The sequence below is a fragment of the Centrocercus urophasianus genome, unplaced genomic scaffold (assembly GCF_019232065.1).
Source record: "Centrocercus urophasianus isolate 14NV4802_14NV808 unplaced genomic scaffold, USGS_Curo_1.0 seq_10, whole genome shotgun sequence".
Classification (NCBI taxonomy): domain Eukaryota; kingdom Metazoa; phylum Chordata; class Aves; order Galliformes; family Phasianidae; genus Centrocercus; species Centrocercus urophasianus.
The window spans coordinates 52,181,202-52,198,346 of record NW_024884142.1 but is presented as its reverse complement, the minus strand read 5'-3'; the positions used below and the strand labels follow the sequence as shown (position 1 = coordinate 52,198,346).

The 17,145-nt window shown below is 44.0% G+C and overlaps 1 protein-coding gene across 1 annotated transcript; it reads left to right on the top strand.

Moving 5' to 3' along the window:
- The first annotated feature begins 2,279 nt into the window (after positions 1-2,279).
- Positions 2,280-13,963, top strand: RSPH3 (radial spoke head 3). The gene is made up of 9 exons (XM_042815981.1): positions 2,280-2,395; positions 2,516-2,603; positions 3,999-4,143; positions 5,510-5,655; positions 6,158-6,361; positions 7,334-7,496; positions 8,574-8,660; positions 10,362-10,631; positions 13,600-13,963. The coding sequence occupies exons 1-8, from the start codon at positions 2,280-2,282 to the stop codon at positions 10,622-10,624; spliced, it is 1,212 nt and encodes a 403-aa protein (XP_042671915.1). The 3' UTR covers positions 10,625-10,631; positions 13,600-13,963.
- Positions 13,964-17,145: the final 3,182 nt, after the last annotated feature.

Genomic DNA, 17,145 nt, shown 5'->3' with positions numbered 1-17,145 from the left:
TCTGTTACCCTAGGACACAGCACTGCTGCAGTATTGCTGATTCCCTCTGACCCCATCACTGCATCATGTCAAAAGCAGCTTTCACTGCACTTCTGCTAATTGTTCTCCAAGAGCATTAGAGCACGCTTAACTGTGTTTTATATTTCTGCCAGACATCTCAGGGCATTGATTAGCAGCAGCATGATGCTTTTCAGGACTTTTGATGCCACCTCAAGCGCTTCCTTCCCTGGAGACTTTCAAAATCGGCCAGGATAGGCCCTGACCAAGCAGATCTATCTTTGAATTTGTCCTTGCTTAGGCAGGAGGAGTGCACCAAAGACCTCCAGAGTCTTTTTCAGTCTGGACTGCTCTATGATTCTGTGATGTCTGCATGAAGACAGTGGCATTCTGGCATTTGCTAACATGCAAAGCCAGAGCCCTCTGCCCCTCCTGCAGAGTACCTCCAGTGCCTTTGCGTTGAATTGTAAAAAACCCTAGGTTCCATTGGTTCTGGTTAGCTTTGTCAGTTCTGCTCTCACCTCCCTTCCTCGTGATGCAGCATTCTCCTGGTTCCCTTGCACCTTGTAGGCCTCCTATAAAGGAAACACTCTCTGATACCTGACACTTGTTACTGTCTATAAGGTATTGATGTGGAGAACCTACACCTGCCATAGCAGCATAACCAAAACAGATGGCTTCCAGAAGGATTCCAGAAAGAAAGGGCATGGATATTTTATACATTCAGTATTAGTGAAGTAATCAAGGCTACTCACAAAGATTTAAAAAGAGCTATTACTATAGCAGGAAGCCTTAATTGCTGTTAGGTTTTGCTTAGTATATTTTAATGAGGTTGTTGTTGTAGGTTTTTTTTGTTTTTTAATATAGAATCTGTTAACATGTTCTCATTACTTGTCATGGGTCAGGGCAATCCCAGATAAGTGTACAGACTAGGAGAAGAACTCATTGAGAGCAGCCCTGTGGAGAAGAACTCAGTGGTACTGGTGGGCAAACAGCTGCTCTTGCAGCCCAGAAGGGCAACCGTATCCTGGGCTGCATCAGACAAGGGGTGGCAGCAGGGAGATGGAGGGCCCTCCCTGCTCTGCCCTTGAGAGCCCCACATGCAGTACTCCATCCAGGCCCAGGGCCACCAGCTCAAGAACGATGTGGGGCTGCTGGAGTGGGGCCCAAGGGGCCATGAAGATGATCAGAGGGCTGGAGCACCTCATAAAGAAAGGCTGAGGGAGTTGGGCTTGTTCAGCTTAGAGAAGGCTCCAGGAAGACCTTACTGCAGCACTTCCAGTACAGAAGAGGAAAGCTTTTAAGCAGGAGAGAGACTAACTTTTTACATGATTTGATAGTGATAGAATTAGGGGGAATGATTTTAAACTAGATGAGGGGAGACTTAGCTTAGATGTTAGGAAAGAAATCGTGGAATCACAGAACGGCCTGGGTTGAAAAGGACCACAATGCTCACCTAGTTTCAACCCCCCTGCTGTGTGCAGGGTCACCAACCACCAGAGCAGGCTGCCCAGAGCCACGTCTAGCCTGGCCTTGAATGCCTGCAGGGAAGGGGCATCCACAACCTCCTTGGGCAACCTCTATCTTTATCCTTGGGCAACCAATCTTTACCCAGAGCCGTGGGGCACTAGCACAGGCAGCCCAAATAAACTGTGGAGGTGTTCAGAGTCGGGTTGGATGGCCCCTGGGCAGCTGCAGGTGGCAACCCTGCCCACAGCAGGGGGTTGGAGCTGGGCGGACTTTAAGGTGCCTTCCAGCCTGAGCTATTCTGTGATTCCACGATTCTATGGCAGGGAGCACAGAAGTCATACCAAGGGCCCGCCTCACTCTCCTATTTCCTACCATACAACATCTTTGCAGTACCCAAATCCCACAGCAGCTTCCCAGACCAATGGACCCTAAGCGTGTACACAGAGTACTGCAGGTTGCCGTTCGGGACACTGGTACACCAGCCACCAACATGCGATCCAACAGATTTCTGCCACCTCCTCCCGCCCCGACCCCGCAGCCAGGTTCAGGCACAGCCTCCAGCTCAGCCACACACCGCCCCGCCCCTTTGCGGCTCGCGAGCGGCGGACGGACGGCAGCGCCACCGCGCGGCCACGCCTCAGTTCTACCCGAGCCGAGCTAACGGCCTCCCGCAGCACCCCGCCCCGCCACCGTTAGCGGCGCCCTCCAGCCCCGCGCATGCGCAGCGCCTTCCCCGCGTTGCCTAGAGACGGTTGCCTGGGCGCGTTACAGCCGCACCGCTGTGGGAGCGGGAGCCCCCTGCGCCCGCCGCCATGCTGCCTGCGTTGCCCCCGCCGCCGGACTCCGCCGTGCCTTACACCTACTGCAGCCCTCCCCGCGCCGTGCCCGCCCGCCCCAAGTACCGAGCACCGCTGGAGGCCGACGAGCCGTGAGTGCCCTTAGCAGGCTCCGTTCCCGGGGTGGGGGGAGCCACGGGACTTGGGACTTTCGGGGATGTAGTTGGAGGGTGCGCCTCCCTCACCGCAGCCGTGGGCGCTTGGCGTTGCAGGGTGAAGGAGCCCGCTCGCTGGGCCAACCTGATGTACGACAGGAGAGTGGTGCGCGGCAACACGTACGCCCGTCAGGCCGTGCCGATGGTAGGTTCTCCGCGGGCATCATCCCACAGCTGCGTTGGGAAGCAGCGCCTTAGTTTCTCTTGCTAGGGAGGGTTTCGGTTGGGTATTAGGAAACGTTTCTTCTCAGAAAGATCAGCGAGGCAGTGGCGCAGGCTGCCCAGGGAGGGGTGCCGTCACCGACCCTGGAGGTGCTCAAGATCCGTGTGGATGTGGTGCTGAGGGATGTGGTCAGTGGGCGCGGAGGGATGGGCGCTGAGACGGTCAGACTAAATGATCGCTTTTTTTTACTTCAACGATTCTGTGATTTTCAGAGATTATTTCTACGTGGATGCTTTGTTTGAATTTAAAGTAGTCGGTTCTTAAAAGCAGTTGTATGGGAACAGCTTTGTGTTATTTCTTAGTTGTTTCAAACAGCTATTTTCATGTGTTCTGTTTATGAAGTTCAAAAGGTATTTTCCTTCCAGCCCACAAAGCACTGAATTTAGTAGTGTGGATGTCTTTTGCTTCAACGGCAATCAAGTTTCTAGATTTTTTTAATCTAACAAACAATTCTGTTGATATTGCAGTAACTGGACTGAAGTCATACAATTATAGAAGTTCCAAGCCCTCTGCCACAGATGGGGTTGCCAACCGCTAGACCAAGTACTAGATCAGATTCCCCAGAGCCCCATGCAACCTGGCCTTGAACACCTGAGGGGATGGGGCAGCCACAGCCTCTCTTGGCAGCCTGTTCCAGCACCTCACTGCTCTCTCAGTTAAAAAACAAACAAACAAACAAACAAACAAAAAAAAACCCCCACTTCCCCAAGATGTCTAATCTAAATCTCCCTTTCTTTAGTTTAAAACCATTCCTCCTTGTCCTGTCAGTATCCGCCCATGTAAAAAGTTAATTTCTCTCACGTTTATAAACTCCTTTCAAGTATTGGAAGGTTGCAAAGAGGTCTACCCGCAGCCTTCCCTTTTCCAGGCTGAAGAAGCCCAGTTCCTTTAGTCTATCTTAGTAGGGTGCTCTAGCTCTCTGATTATCTTTGTGGCCTTCCTCTGGACCCTCTCCAGAAGCTCCACATCTTTCCTGTGTTGGGGAAGTCCATTTCACTTTCTTAAAGCTTCACCTGGAAGCTTGCAGCTGAGTGAGAATAAGCCATTTTAATATGCTTCATCTTGTTTTATCTTAGTGTGAGGTGCCATTAAAGTACGCCTGTAGGTATCCACTACATCTGGTTAGTTTCATGCCCTAGTCTTTAAGGGAATTGACAATTTAGAATCACTCTAAACTGAAAAGTAAATCTGAAATACTAGATTTGTAATGTTAAAAACAACAGCAGGCTTCATTTGCAAGATAAATTAGTAGTATTTCCAAGTACCAAGTGCATGGTGGTGTATTTCTTATTTATTTTGTTGTTCACCCCTGTCCAGTGTATCCATCATCCCAGTGCATTTGAGATTCAAAGGCAGAGAGAAGCACGGAGGAGAGCATTGGCTAGAAAGAGAGCAGAAGAGCAAATACAGCTAAGAACACCTGAGCCTGTGGAAGGCAGAGAGCACGTTCATGTGCAGACAGGTAAGGGATGATTTAAAAAAAAAATTCATCTGAGAACAAAAACTTTCTGGTCTAAATTTACTTACTAAAGTGATAATTCAATTGGTAGAATCAATTAAGGGTAAGGTTCTCTCATCCTTTCCACTATAAACCCCCTATTTTTAGTTCCGTTTAATTACTAATAAATGTGGCTAATGAGAATGACTTTTTTTTTATTTTCAAGAACGTCTGTTTTTCAATTGTCAGTGCACATTTATTCAACAATTCATTTATTCATTCCTTTTCCAGTATTATCAGAGAAGTATACCTCAAATAGAGGTGTGTTCTTCTAATAAGACTAGTATTAAAAATAACTAGGGGGAAGGGAAAGAAGGATGGGCAGTGGCCCTAATTTAAAGCAGGAAGCTGCACTGTTTGTGAGCAAACAATTTATTTGTAGCAAGACCAACATTTGTCAGGGGGTGATCATGGGGTGAGCACAATGTATTGCTGTGCCATTCAGAAAAGCATTTCAGATTGTCTTATAAACTGGGAAAACAGCTGTGGTACGTGCTAACCAGATGCAGGCTTTGGTTTTGTGAGCATTCTCTGTGCCACAGCACAACTGAACCCCCCTCCAATGTACAGCGATTTTTCACCATTGAAATTCCGTTGGGCACAGAAGGAGGCAGCCTAGTGTGGTTATCGGGGTCTCTTTTTTCCCATCTTTTAGTGCTGATTAATCTCTGTAGTGGGAAACAAACATATAATTCAAGTCAAGCACAGAGTGCTATATATATTTGGTTACCTCAAAGCTACTTCCAGTTGGCCCGGAAGGAGAGTGTCATTTTTTAAAAATCCATCAGATCCAGTGTTCTGGAGATCTAGTCTTCTCTATGCAATGGAGAAAAATCTATGGCTTTATTACTATTAATGGTGAGTAGATGGTTAGTAAATTAGTAGTGTAATCATTGTCCATTTTTGAAATTGCCATATCCCAGTACCTCTACTGTTGCACTGCCTCCTACGCTCTACCAAGAATTGTTTACTCTTCGAGGTGGACTGAAAATGGTGTAGGGTCTCTTTAGAAACCAGGTGAATGGGTTTAGGAGTAATTTCCAAGAACTGTACCAGATGCTACAGAAAGTATGGCATCAAATGGCTTATGTAGCAAATTGTTTTGAGAGCTTTTTTTTCTGTGTGTTAATTTGCTTTTTTTTTTTTTTTTTTTGTTTTGTTTTGTTTTTTGTTTTTTGGTTTTTTTGGTAACTTTATAGAAACAACTTTGCAGCATATATAGTATTTATACATCCTTGTATGTAGTTCACCCAGTACAGTAATCAGGAATAGCTGAGGAGTAAAATAAAAAAGAATCCAATGTAGAGCATTCCTTCTGTTTTATTTCTAGAGCTGTATTTGGAAGAGATAAGTGACCGGATAATAGAGGTTGATGTGGAATGTCAAACAGATGCATTTTTGGATAGACCTCCCACTCCTTTCTTCGTGCCAGCCAAAACAGGGAGAGATGTGGCCACACAAATAGAAGAAGGAGAGGTATGAAGCAAGTCACATACACGAGTAGTGGTAAAGCATGTTTCCTATATCAGACAAATTTGAGACAAAACCAGAAAGGAACATCTTGTAGAACATGCAAAAGAAACCATGCAAAACTGAGGAACGAACACAGGTTCTACTGCTTTCAGCTAAGAACCACAATGCTGAAAAGTGTTCTCCTCTGTGGAAATAGTATCCAGCCAGAAGGGCTGGAAGCACAAAAGGAAACAGCAGTAGGGTCCAGGTGAGTGCTCTGCTTGTCCCTGACAGTGCCCTAAGTGACTGCAGCAGAATATGTGGTGTCTTATTCCAGCTCACTCATCACTTAGACCCCAGCAGCATTTATGCTTCTCGCCTTAGATGATGCTGGATCCCTACCTCCACTTCTCATCACCTCTTTCTGTGAGGTGTTGTGATCATCCTCCTTTGCTCCTTGCCAAGATATTGAGAGGGATCGTGGTAAGGGGTCATTTATTTTTGTTTCACTGACTCTCATCCACAGCTCTTTGACTTTGACATTGAAGTCAAGCCAATCCTGGAAGTGCTGATTGGGAAAACCATTGAGCAAGCTTTGCTGGAAGTCATGGAAGAAGAAGAGCTGGCCAAGCTGTGGGCACATCAGCGTGCCTATGCAGAACTGCGCAATGCAGAGCTGGCTGAGGTCCAGCGCCTGGAAGAGCAAGACAGGCGATACAGAGAGGAGAAGGTAAGTCTGATTAAGTGTAAAACAGGCCTGTGAGAGAGCTCACCATGTCCAGTACTGAAGGATGAGCTCTGAAATCAGCTGAATGGGGGCAGAAGGGTATTGTCAAGTTCAATGTTTCTGAAAGCATTTTGGTGCCACGTAGAACCTTGGCTTCACACAGAACCTTGCTGTCATATAGGCCTGCTCTGTACTGTTCTGTTCAATTAGAGCAGTCATACTCAAGTGACTTGGTGAACTCAGGCATCTGATCAGGAGGCCAAACCTGACAGTATTGTGCAGCTGTTACTCAAGCCTGTTCATTATGATAATATCTAAAGGAGTAGTCAGAGTGCTTGAAGGCAAGAAGCACCTGGTGTTCTTTCACACAGAATGCATGTGCTATTGTATGAACACACATACCTCTCCAGATCTCCAAGTACAAAACTATGTTACTGGTATCTAGCAAGTAGAAACAAATAGAAATGACAAGTCCTAATTTGTTTATTTGGGTTAGTAATGCTAATGTTATTATTGTTTTCCTGGACCAACCTACATTTTCATTTTTTCTTATGTCAAATAGTATATAAAATTGGAAAAGTGAAAAGTTGATGAAATTTTCACCCAACCTCACCTTATTCCAAGGGCATCAATCAGCTCTATCTGCAGTAATCAAGCAGTTGAGATATCAGTGGACGATAAGGTATCGGAGAAGGATTTCATTTAGCCAGCCATAAGACCCTTATATTTACAGACTTGCCAAAATTAAAAAAGCTGTATCAAGGGATTCCTCTAGTCCTTGCACTCCATGATCAGGCATTCAAGGAGTTTTTTGTGAAAGTTAGAGGCCACAGATACTGGCATCTAGCTCAGAAGTTTTAAGTATTGGTACTCTCATTATCTCTGCTGTTTATGAGTTTCACACTGATGATTTTTCAAAATCTAGATCAAAAGAGCTAAGGGGCTGAAAACTGAAGTGCAATATTGTCTTGACAGGAACGCTGCAAACAGCTGCAGATGCAAATGCTGCAGAAAGAGAAAGAGACCATGGAGAAAATTGCAGCTCAGCATTTTGCTAAGCGTTACTTGGCTGATCTTATTCCCTCAGTCTTCAACAATCTTCACGAGAGTGGCTTTTTCTATGATCCTATAGAAAGAGGTTTGTACTTTATTTTTTTAATATATGCAGTAATATAGATGTCAAACCATCCATAGACACACATACTTTACAGTCTTATTATTTAGAATAATGTAAGAATACTTTATTCATTTACATTTTTGATTGCAGAGGTAGTTTTCAAACTCACAGTTTTAATACAAACATTGGTTACCTGCATCAAGTGTTCAAAAATATGTAAGAACTGACAGTTTTGCTTATAATGAGAAGAGCTGCTTTTATTTTGATAGAAACAAGTGGCTGTTTAGGACTGGTAGAGAAAGAAGGAGAGAGGGATCCAAACTGTTTAAGTGTATTTTGATAGGATAAGTGAAGAAATATGTATGTCACTCTGAATCTTTGTTAACGATTGCTGGAACAAAGGAAAAAGTGGTCAATAAGAATTAGACTCTGCAAATAATTTTAGAGTTGTACATCAGGAACTTTCAAGCTTTCAGAGTCAGCAGCATTTCTTATGGGTTACTTTGATGCGCCCCACTTATCCAGTTCCTGTACAGGTGCTCAGACTCCAGTTTGGAAATGGGTACACTTTCTCCAGAATGAGTCAGAAGGCAAATGCAGAAACTGAGTGTGTTTTGCAAACTGAGTGGGGTTTGGGACTGTTACACGTGAAAAGCATGACTGGAGTAAGCAAGAGCTCTTTAGTCAGAGAGAACAAATGCTTTCAGCAGACTAGAAGCCAGATGTACTTGGAAAGCAGAGCAGGAAATGTTATTCTTCTGACTTGCTCAGGGTAGTTATTTTCATCTAGCTAGAACATTACTGTGCATCTCATGTGTGTTTGCTCTTCGGGGATGCCAAGCCCCTTTGAAAATCAGTGAAGTTGAGAGGACTCTGGTTCAGGTCCATAATGATGAGGAATCTCAGTAAGAGAGGCAGGAGACAAGGCACATAACAAATCCTGAGAGATTTCATCTGGCTCTTGCAAAGCAAGTATCTTCTGGCAGGGTTGTTCATCCCTTAATGGTCACAGCAAATGAAAAACAGCCCAGAGATCCCATTGCTCATCCTTAATAAGCAGATGCTTTTTCTTGCTTTCTTTCTGCCAAATTCTTACAGACATTGAGACAGAATTCCTGCCATGGCTGATGACAGAAGTGGAAGAAACATTAGAAAAGAAGACTCTGGGAAGGGTGATGCTTGACTGTAAGTTATCAGTTAATCTGGGCTTCTTATTTGTAATTGTTTTTTCTCCAGCCAAAACAAATGGAACGTTTGTATGCTCATTATGGACTAAGTGAGCAGGTGTCATTTGAACAAGAAGTCCAAGCGCCTGTGGCTTCGTATGTTTGCTTTTGGGTTTTCTACTTATTTATTTTTACGTTTAAAAATGTTTTTAAATTTAGGAAAATCACTACTGCAGCCACTAAATGATTGATTCTCACCTGAAGTATTAGAATTGCCAAACATGCTGCACTAATTTCTCTCTCTGCTGGCTTTACATTGTTTGATATGTGTTGCTGCTGGGAGTTGCGATACCTTCAGCATGATGACAGGAAGGTCAGGTGACCAGCACTTTTAATCAGAACGAGAGCTTACTACTCCAGCAATTAATAATCAAGTCCTTGCTTTTGAAGCAGATTAAAATATCACTCTCTGCTTTCTTTTGGGCTGTTTTGGACCAAGCATGTGGGTTCTTCTATTGGTCAATCTTCAGAGGCTGCACTGAAATACCTGGATGATCTAAGACTGTCTTTTATAGAAGCACAAAATTATGATGAATGTTATCCACCAGGCCAAACCCATTCTTATGTATGCATTACATATTCATTCTTGCAGTTTTACCTCAAGCAGTGATTGTGGATTTGAATTACAATTGTGTTTGTTTCCTTTGGGTTAATTTCAGCTTAACCAGGACCCAGTATTTTCTTTGTTGAGGTCCAATTCAGATAGCTACAGCTGCAATGTTAGTATTTTTATCCTGTGACATGTGTGTTGGTGTACACTTAAGAACCACTTCTTAAAGGATTTCTTCTTGAGGGAAGGAATTTTCTCTCCTATAATAGAGAATTCTCCTATAGGAGAATTTTTTATTGGATGGTGAGAATTCTATATTCCTATAGGAGAATTCTCTAAGCATATATTTTTAAGTAATTTGCATTTAGAAGCTACATAAATGGCTAATTTTGTCACCATCCAATAAAAAACCTGTGAATTGGAAGGAAGCATCCACGATCTAAGGTGGCTACATTTGTCTTCTCAAGTGATGCAAACCCTAACCCCAAAATTAGCAAAGAATCTTCTTTTGGTATCTGTATCTTCTGGTATGTTGTTCCTTTTTCTATACTAAAGCCCTCTTCCTCCATCATTGGTCTCTTTATTTACCATGTTTAAATGATATATTTCAAAGTGAATGTTGAATTATTGTTGTTTTCATTGGTTTGGAAGAGGTACAATGTTTAGAAAAACTTACAAAGGCAAAACAACAAAAATAATAAAGAACAGATGTTTTACAGCTGCTTTTCAGAAATAGAAAGTCTTTTTGATGAGTCCCACAGTTCCAGTATTACCCTCTGCCAGAAACATCACACGACATGCAACCTGGCTAATTCACCTTGTAGGGTGACCTGTTCCAAACGTGGTCAGACAACAATGAAGAGATGTACAAGGCAGTCCAGGTGAACCCTTCCAAATCACTGCTTTCAGTGCAAACCTTTGGTTGTAATTAGGCTACAGCAGCAGGGATGATTTTGCTTGTCCACACATTCTTTCATTGTTAGTATTATTTCTTTTTTTTTTTTTTTTTTTCCCCTCTGCCCAAGAATTCACAGGTCAGCAATGTATAAATAATTTCAAATGACAGTGTTTTTTTATTCTGTTTGTTAATGATACTTTTTTCTATTTCAGCATTGATTCGTACAGTGACTGAAAAACGCTTGGATGTGTTTAGCCAGAAACCTCTGCCTGATCAGAGAGAGGCACTTGCTGAGGAGCGCAGGCCAACAGACAGTGCACCACAGGTGGCTGCTGAGACAGAAGCTGCTGATCAAGCAGTCACAGCAGATGAAGAGACTGACCTACCTGCTGCTGAGGAACAGGCTTCGCGTCACATCACTTTCCAGTTAGAGGAAGACGATCAAGAAGAAATGGAGGACTCAGAAACTGACTAGCAAGCAGGCAAGTAATCATCCTCTCTATTTACAGGTACTGTGGTGTAGGCATGCTGAAGGATGAATCCAGTCAGCAGTACAGCATTAAAACATGTTTTCCAAATATTAATGTTGCTGATTTCAGGCTGAAAGAGTCGAGTGTTTACTAGTGTCATGAATGGCGGTGAAATCCTGTGCTCTTCTAGACAATACAAACCATCTAAAATCAGAGATGTTTACAAGTGAGAAGTAATGCTGTCCCACATCCCATTCCAGAAAGACATGAGAAGGATATTAAGAGCATCCTGGTAACCTTCGCAAGTGCTTTGATCATGTTTTAAGAACAGAAATGTTCTTACCTTGCTTGTTTTGAAAAATAACTGCTACAGCACTTAAGTTTCTTTCCACTTACATTACTCACTGTTCTTCCTGACACTCTTCAAGTTCTAAAGAGTTCTCTGGGAACACCTGCCCGTGCAATATTTTCCTCAGCCTCCCCTGCTAAGGGGCTGAGCCCTGTGCTAAGCCCAGCCTTAGTTTTATTTCTCATCACTCTTCTTTGGTGGTCCACTGATACCAGACAGGAATTAAAAAATGCACCTGCACTGCCTTCCTGGCTGCTCCTAGGCCAGCTTTTCAAATGGGGCATTCCAACTTGTAAAAGTTCATTGCTGCTCCATTGCAGCAACACCATTTCCTTGCTGGTTGTAGTGGTGGAACCAGTCCCTGCTTGTCCAGCCTGCCCTGTGCTATGTCCTCTCTGCAGTACAGAGGAGATGTCTGCTAACCCAGCAGGCCAGACCCAAGCCCAAGAAAGATCTCAGGAGTGACACCTGCAGAGATAAGCACCTGCTTCACATCTCATACCCTAAGGAAGGATGTCCAGATTTTTTCTGTGAATCACTCATGCTTGTGGCTTCAAAGGCACACCCTGCCTGTCTTCCAGCCTGAGCTCTAACATCCAGACTCAATTGTGATGTACATGGAAAAGCTCACTTGGATGGTCCAAGCGCTGGACCACTTGGATGGTTTGCCTGTCTCTGTAGATAGTTGAAAATTTGAAATAATGAGATGTAACCAGCAACAAATCCACTAAGTGGTTTGAGGATCAGCAGATATGCCTGTGTTAAATTGTAATCATATATTACAGATAGTAGATAGACACATAGATGCTTTCTGAAGCTGGAGTATTCCTCTGTTTGCTAAGTTGCTGGTATTTCAACATAGTGTGATTGGCTTTTCATCTACCACTGATTCCTTTGATCATCCAGCAAAATGCATTGTGTATGAAATTAAGGTAGTCATTACTCACTGAATTCCTATTTAAGTATCTGAGAATAATTTGCTTTTTTGACATGTGACTGGAAATGAAAATCAGGTTTAGGCATTGAAGTCAGTGGGAAGTTATGTCAGTTTCAGTAGGACCTGGATTTTGCACTGATTTTTGTTCTCACAGTGTTGGAGATTTTTGTCACGACTTCTTCAGGCTAATTTTTTCTAGGTAATTAAAGGCTGTGTGACTTGCTTCGTGAGAATTGTAAATGAAAATTTACTTGAAGTCTTTCATGATTCAAGTGTTTAAGTAGGTTATGGCACTATTATATATTCTTAAATTATTGTAAAAGTTGTATGCGCTGCATTTTTACTTCATTTGAATTTATGGTTACTATTCAGGACAATTATTTTATATTTGATTGTTGTATTTTTGGAAAAAAGGTTTTAAAATAGTTTTAATGCAGTCCTTGTCTATCAGCTATGATCTGCTGTGTTTCATCCTAAACTCACACAATGACTAAGGACAAAAGGGAGGCCTGCATGCTGTACTTGGCTTTTGATGGGAACTCTGTAGGCTTCAGGATCAGAGACCTGAGCTGAAGTATGAAAAAGCTAGCCTTTATGTTCCTGAAACCATTCTTCAGTGGCAATGTGCTTCAAATTAATGAAGGAGAGAAGGAAGACTAAGAGAATGAGCACATTAAACTTTATCATGCATCTTTCTTCTCTGCTGACAACCACTGAAAGAGGAACTTAAGATCCACGTGTTCTGTGTTGATGGCCAGGCCTGCAGCAGTAAAAATGAAGGGAAAAATTCTCATCAATGACATTTGCCGACACAAATTTGTATGGCCTCCCAGGGGCTTGGGAGCTTCAAACAGTTTTTTGTTTTTCATTACAAAAAGCAGCCCATTAAAAATGTGTTAGAAAAGAAACTCTTAGCATCCTACAACCATAAACATTTCAGTTTGGCAAACCAAACTGCAATGGTGTCCTCTGTGCTGGGGCCAAAGAACAGTCTCTGCTTTCCTGAGAATGCCATATGCTCTCCCCTGCCGTATGGCTAGGCTGATTGCCCACTGTTTGTTTCTGTCCTGGGTCAGAAGCTGCTTCTTCATACTCCCATTATTTGTTTTTCTGGGGTTCTCTTCAGCATTTCTTCCCCCAAACCAAAGACTTGAAAGTTGTATCTCACATCACCAGAGAGGTGATGGAAACACTGGCTGATGAAGCTCTTCTGGTGAATGGGAAGATTGAAGACCTTGTGCTTTTGATTAAAAATGCAAAGAGGGGGGCCTCCCACTCTGTCCATGCTGGAGGAGGCACCAGCTCCTCAAAGCTGTTGTACCTAATTTCTGTGTGCTACGATGGTACACAGCTGAATGCTAGAACAATCCTTGTGCCTGGTTTTTGATGGGAGATTGCCTGGCACCTGCCCTTCTGGGGAAAGCAGGTCTAATTTTCTCATGATGATTGTCATCTTTGTCCATGTTCAGGTTCCTGCACCCTCCGAGTGCTGTGGATGGGGCTTGCTCAGGGCATGCAGCAACTGTGCACTGCAAACAGAGCTGGGGTTTGGGCTTTCTGGGTCCCCCTGCGGTGCTACAGTTCTGGGAGCTGTGGTCAGTTGGCCCCTTGGCAGGAGCCCCAAAGGCAGATGATGAGATACTTTTTGAGAGCAAGTTGTCATTAATAAAATGTAATTACTGTATTTTTTCCAGAATGTTAAGCATTCATTTTGCATATGGAGAAATGCCATTTCTTGAGAACAACCAACAGCCTGGCAGAATGGAGGAGCTTGGTTCACCAGCCTTTATTCTTGGATGCTAACTCCTGCTTTAAGACTTCACCTTTATGTCTTTTTATTAAAAAGCAATGCCTTTCATATTAGGTATCTGAATTCACAAATGTTTGCACTGACCCAGAATTCAGAAGTAAGTGAAATCTGTGACACAGATATTACTGTCTCCACAACTAACAGGTCTCTCCTATCCCTTCTTTCATACTTGAACAACCTTCCTTCACTCATCTTCAACAGCAACTTTTATTCTATCTACCAAAAGGCTATAGTAGTTCTCATGCTAAGGGAGGTGAGAAAAAGAGGAGAGCTGGCTATGTGAACTCATGAGCCTTCTAGGTGACATACACATTTCTTTATCAAATTCCAAGAGCTGGATCATGCACAAATTCTTGAGCAAGATGCTCAGGACTGTTTCTCCTCAATCCCATTCTGGTAGAATTGCTGTAGAGGCTCCACCCATCCTTCTGTTGTAATCGTGCAGACCTAGTTCAGACATAAGTGTTTTTTGCCAGTATATTCTCATCTTCCTCTTAAGTATATCCTTTTTTCTGTTGTTCCAGACTTCTCTCTTTTAACAGGTTTTCAGAACTATACTGTAGTAAGCTCAATATGTGTACCTTAAACCCAATTCTGATTTTAGTGTATAGTTACGATAGTTGTGTACCACGTAGGCATGCTATTCTGGAGAGGAAATTGATAGTGCTAAGGACTTGGTGATGAATTCTACCTTGAATTACGAAGTGTGGAAGAGAACTTTGGAGTGCTGAGAACTTAAAAGCTTTTACACAAAGTGGATGTGAGATGGATGGGACAGCAGCCCAAGGGCAGTCTGAGGATGGTTATTTGAAGGTGGAAAGAAGCTCAGGTTCTGGGATGGAGCTTCTCTTTGGTGTTTACATTAAAATCAAACAGAACAAGTATAGTCGCTGCTCTCAGGTAAGCTTCAAGCAGGTTTCCACAGAAATAGGAAGATATCCCAATAATCAAGGTGATCAGGGAGTATTGTGGTTAAGCCTGCTGCAATAGGTAATGTTTTTTAAAGTAAAAATTTCATAAAACTTCTCCTGACGCTTGCCTTCCACATCCCTTCTCTGTGATCTGTGTACCCAGGAGAAGCTGTCACAGCAAGTGAACTGGCCAGCACTGTGTCAGGCAGCTTGGGGCCATTCCCAAGATCTGCAATCCTTCTCCCCAGTCAATATCCCAGCAGCACAATGCCAGGGGTGTGTGAAGGACGTGGGAGGGGACCGAAGGGACAGCACCGCAGGCATTAGAAGGCAGGACAGGCTCCAGAATGCATGGAAAGGCACTACTCTTACCTGCTCCAGGTTGTTAGTTGCTCTGTAGTGACACCCACCTGGACTTCCCTTTGCATTAGATCCCCAAAGTGTCAGCCTTTACAAACTTGTATTTATAGTGTTAGGAGCCAGCAGTTGAGGTCACCCATCAAAGTCCTCAAGGAGATCGTGGGATTCTGGGCTTTCTAATTGATAAGCAGCACATGTGTGTGCTGGAGCCAGCATGGGGGCTTTCCCTAGGAACCATCAGAAACAGGACACAAAGTTAATTTGGGCATTGAACTTTGTACAAAAGAGCATCTGTAGCTTAGAGGAGCTGAGCACAGTTGCTTTTGAGTGCTGGTTCCTCTTTAGCTGTGCCCAGGCTTGCCACTCATCAGAAAGAGCATTCATACCCAGAAAGGCTGCTCATCTTTGTGTGTTTGTACCAAAAGCTGCTGGTCCCAGTAAGTCTGTATCCATCTGGTTTCCATCTATTGATTTCTTTGCAAAGAGCCAAAGCATCGCTCCAACAACCAGCTCAGCAGATTAGCTCCATGTTTACTTCAGCAACTGCTTGAGAAGTGGGAAAGATACAGAGAGTGTCCATTTGGAATTCCCCTTGAAATCCTCTTGACGTGGATGGACCAAACTGGACTACATTTCTCCATTGCAGTGACAGACTGGGAGCAATCTGTTGAGACTAAAATTCACAGCTGTTTTGCTGCTGACAGAAATCACAGGTTTCAAAGAGCTGGGGAAGGAACAGATAAAAAAAATACAGTTGTGAAAGTGTTTGCACACTTGCTTATGTGCATGTGCTAAGCATGGACCTTACCTCACCCACCTTTAATGGCTGCATCCTTAGGAGTCTGCAGAAGCTGTATTAACAACAGTGGTATACAGCAATATATGGCAATGGCTGTGTGGTGTTTATGAAGCCATGATCCCTGTCCTGCCCTCTGCAGCAAGCACCTTTATGCCTGTGTGAAAATCTGTAGCAGTGAAGTACTGAAACCATTCCAGTTTGGTTTCTCATGGCCAGGGCACCTCTAGCATTCCCTGAAACACAGTGTACTAACTCAAAGGGGAAGAGTAGAAGGGATCCCTGGAGATAGCCCCTGGTCCCATCTTATGTAGAAGCAGGGTGTTGGGTTAGGCTGGGCTATGACTGCCTGGAGCAGCACTGCTGAAACGGTCTGAAGGTGCTGGTGGCTCACAAGCTCAGTAAAATCGTATGGAAGACAGGCCACGTGCCAGATTTCATCAGCAAAAGCATAGGCAATAGAGTGTGGGATACCACTGTTCCTCTCTATTTGGCACTTGTTAGAATCATAGAGTCATTAAAGTTGGAAAAGATCTTTATAATCATCTAGTCCAACTGTTAACCCATCACCACCATGCCTACCAAACCATGTTGCTAAGTGCCAGATCTTCATGTTTCTTGAACACCTCCAGGGACGGTGACTTCACCACCTCCCTGGGCAGCCTATGCCAATGCATCACATCTCCTTCTGAGAAGAAATTTCTCCTAATAGCCAACCTGAACCTCTCCTGACACAACTTGAGGCCAGTACTGGGCTACAGAGACGATCAAACTGAGAGCTTAAAGGCTGAAAGAGTTGGATGTGTTCAGCCTGGAGAAGAGAAGGCTCAGGTGTGCCTAATTGTGGTTTTTCGGTGCAGAATGGCGGTTGTGGAGCAGTGGGGGAAGCAGTGCCCAAAGAAGGATGCCCTGTGACAGGACCAGAAGCCAGGGACAAAAGTTGCATTGGTGGAAGTGCTCCCTGAACATGCACATGCAAGTGCGCTCTGCTGAGTGCTGTGCTCAGCACTTTTGTTGTCAGCAGCAGAGACCGAAGATAACGGTACAAAATGGGAAATTTTAGTGCCATGAAGTGCCTTCCTTTAAAGCAAAAAACTACGGCCAATGAAAAAGGGGACGTTTCTGCGGTTCCTGTGAAGTACTGACGACTCATTACGATTACAACAACAACAACAGTTTTTAAGATTTAAAGCTGTGAGTTGCGACATCTTCAAGAAAAAAAAAAGTTAGCAGACCGCGAGCGGCAAAACTAACACCCCCAGCCCAGATCCGTACCCAGCCCGACCGCCCCATGCCCGCTCCCGGGGGCGGCCGCGGCTGCCGGCGGGGCCGCAGGAGGCGGAGAGGGGAAGGAGGGAGGTGC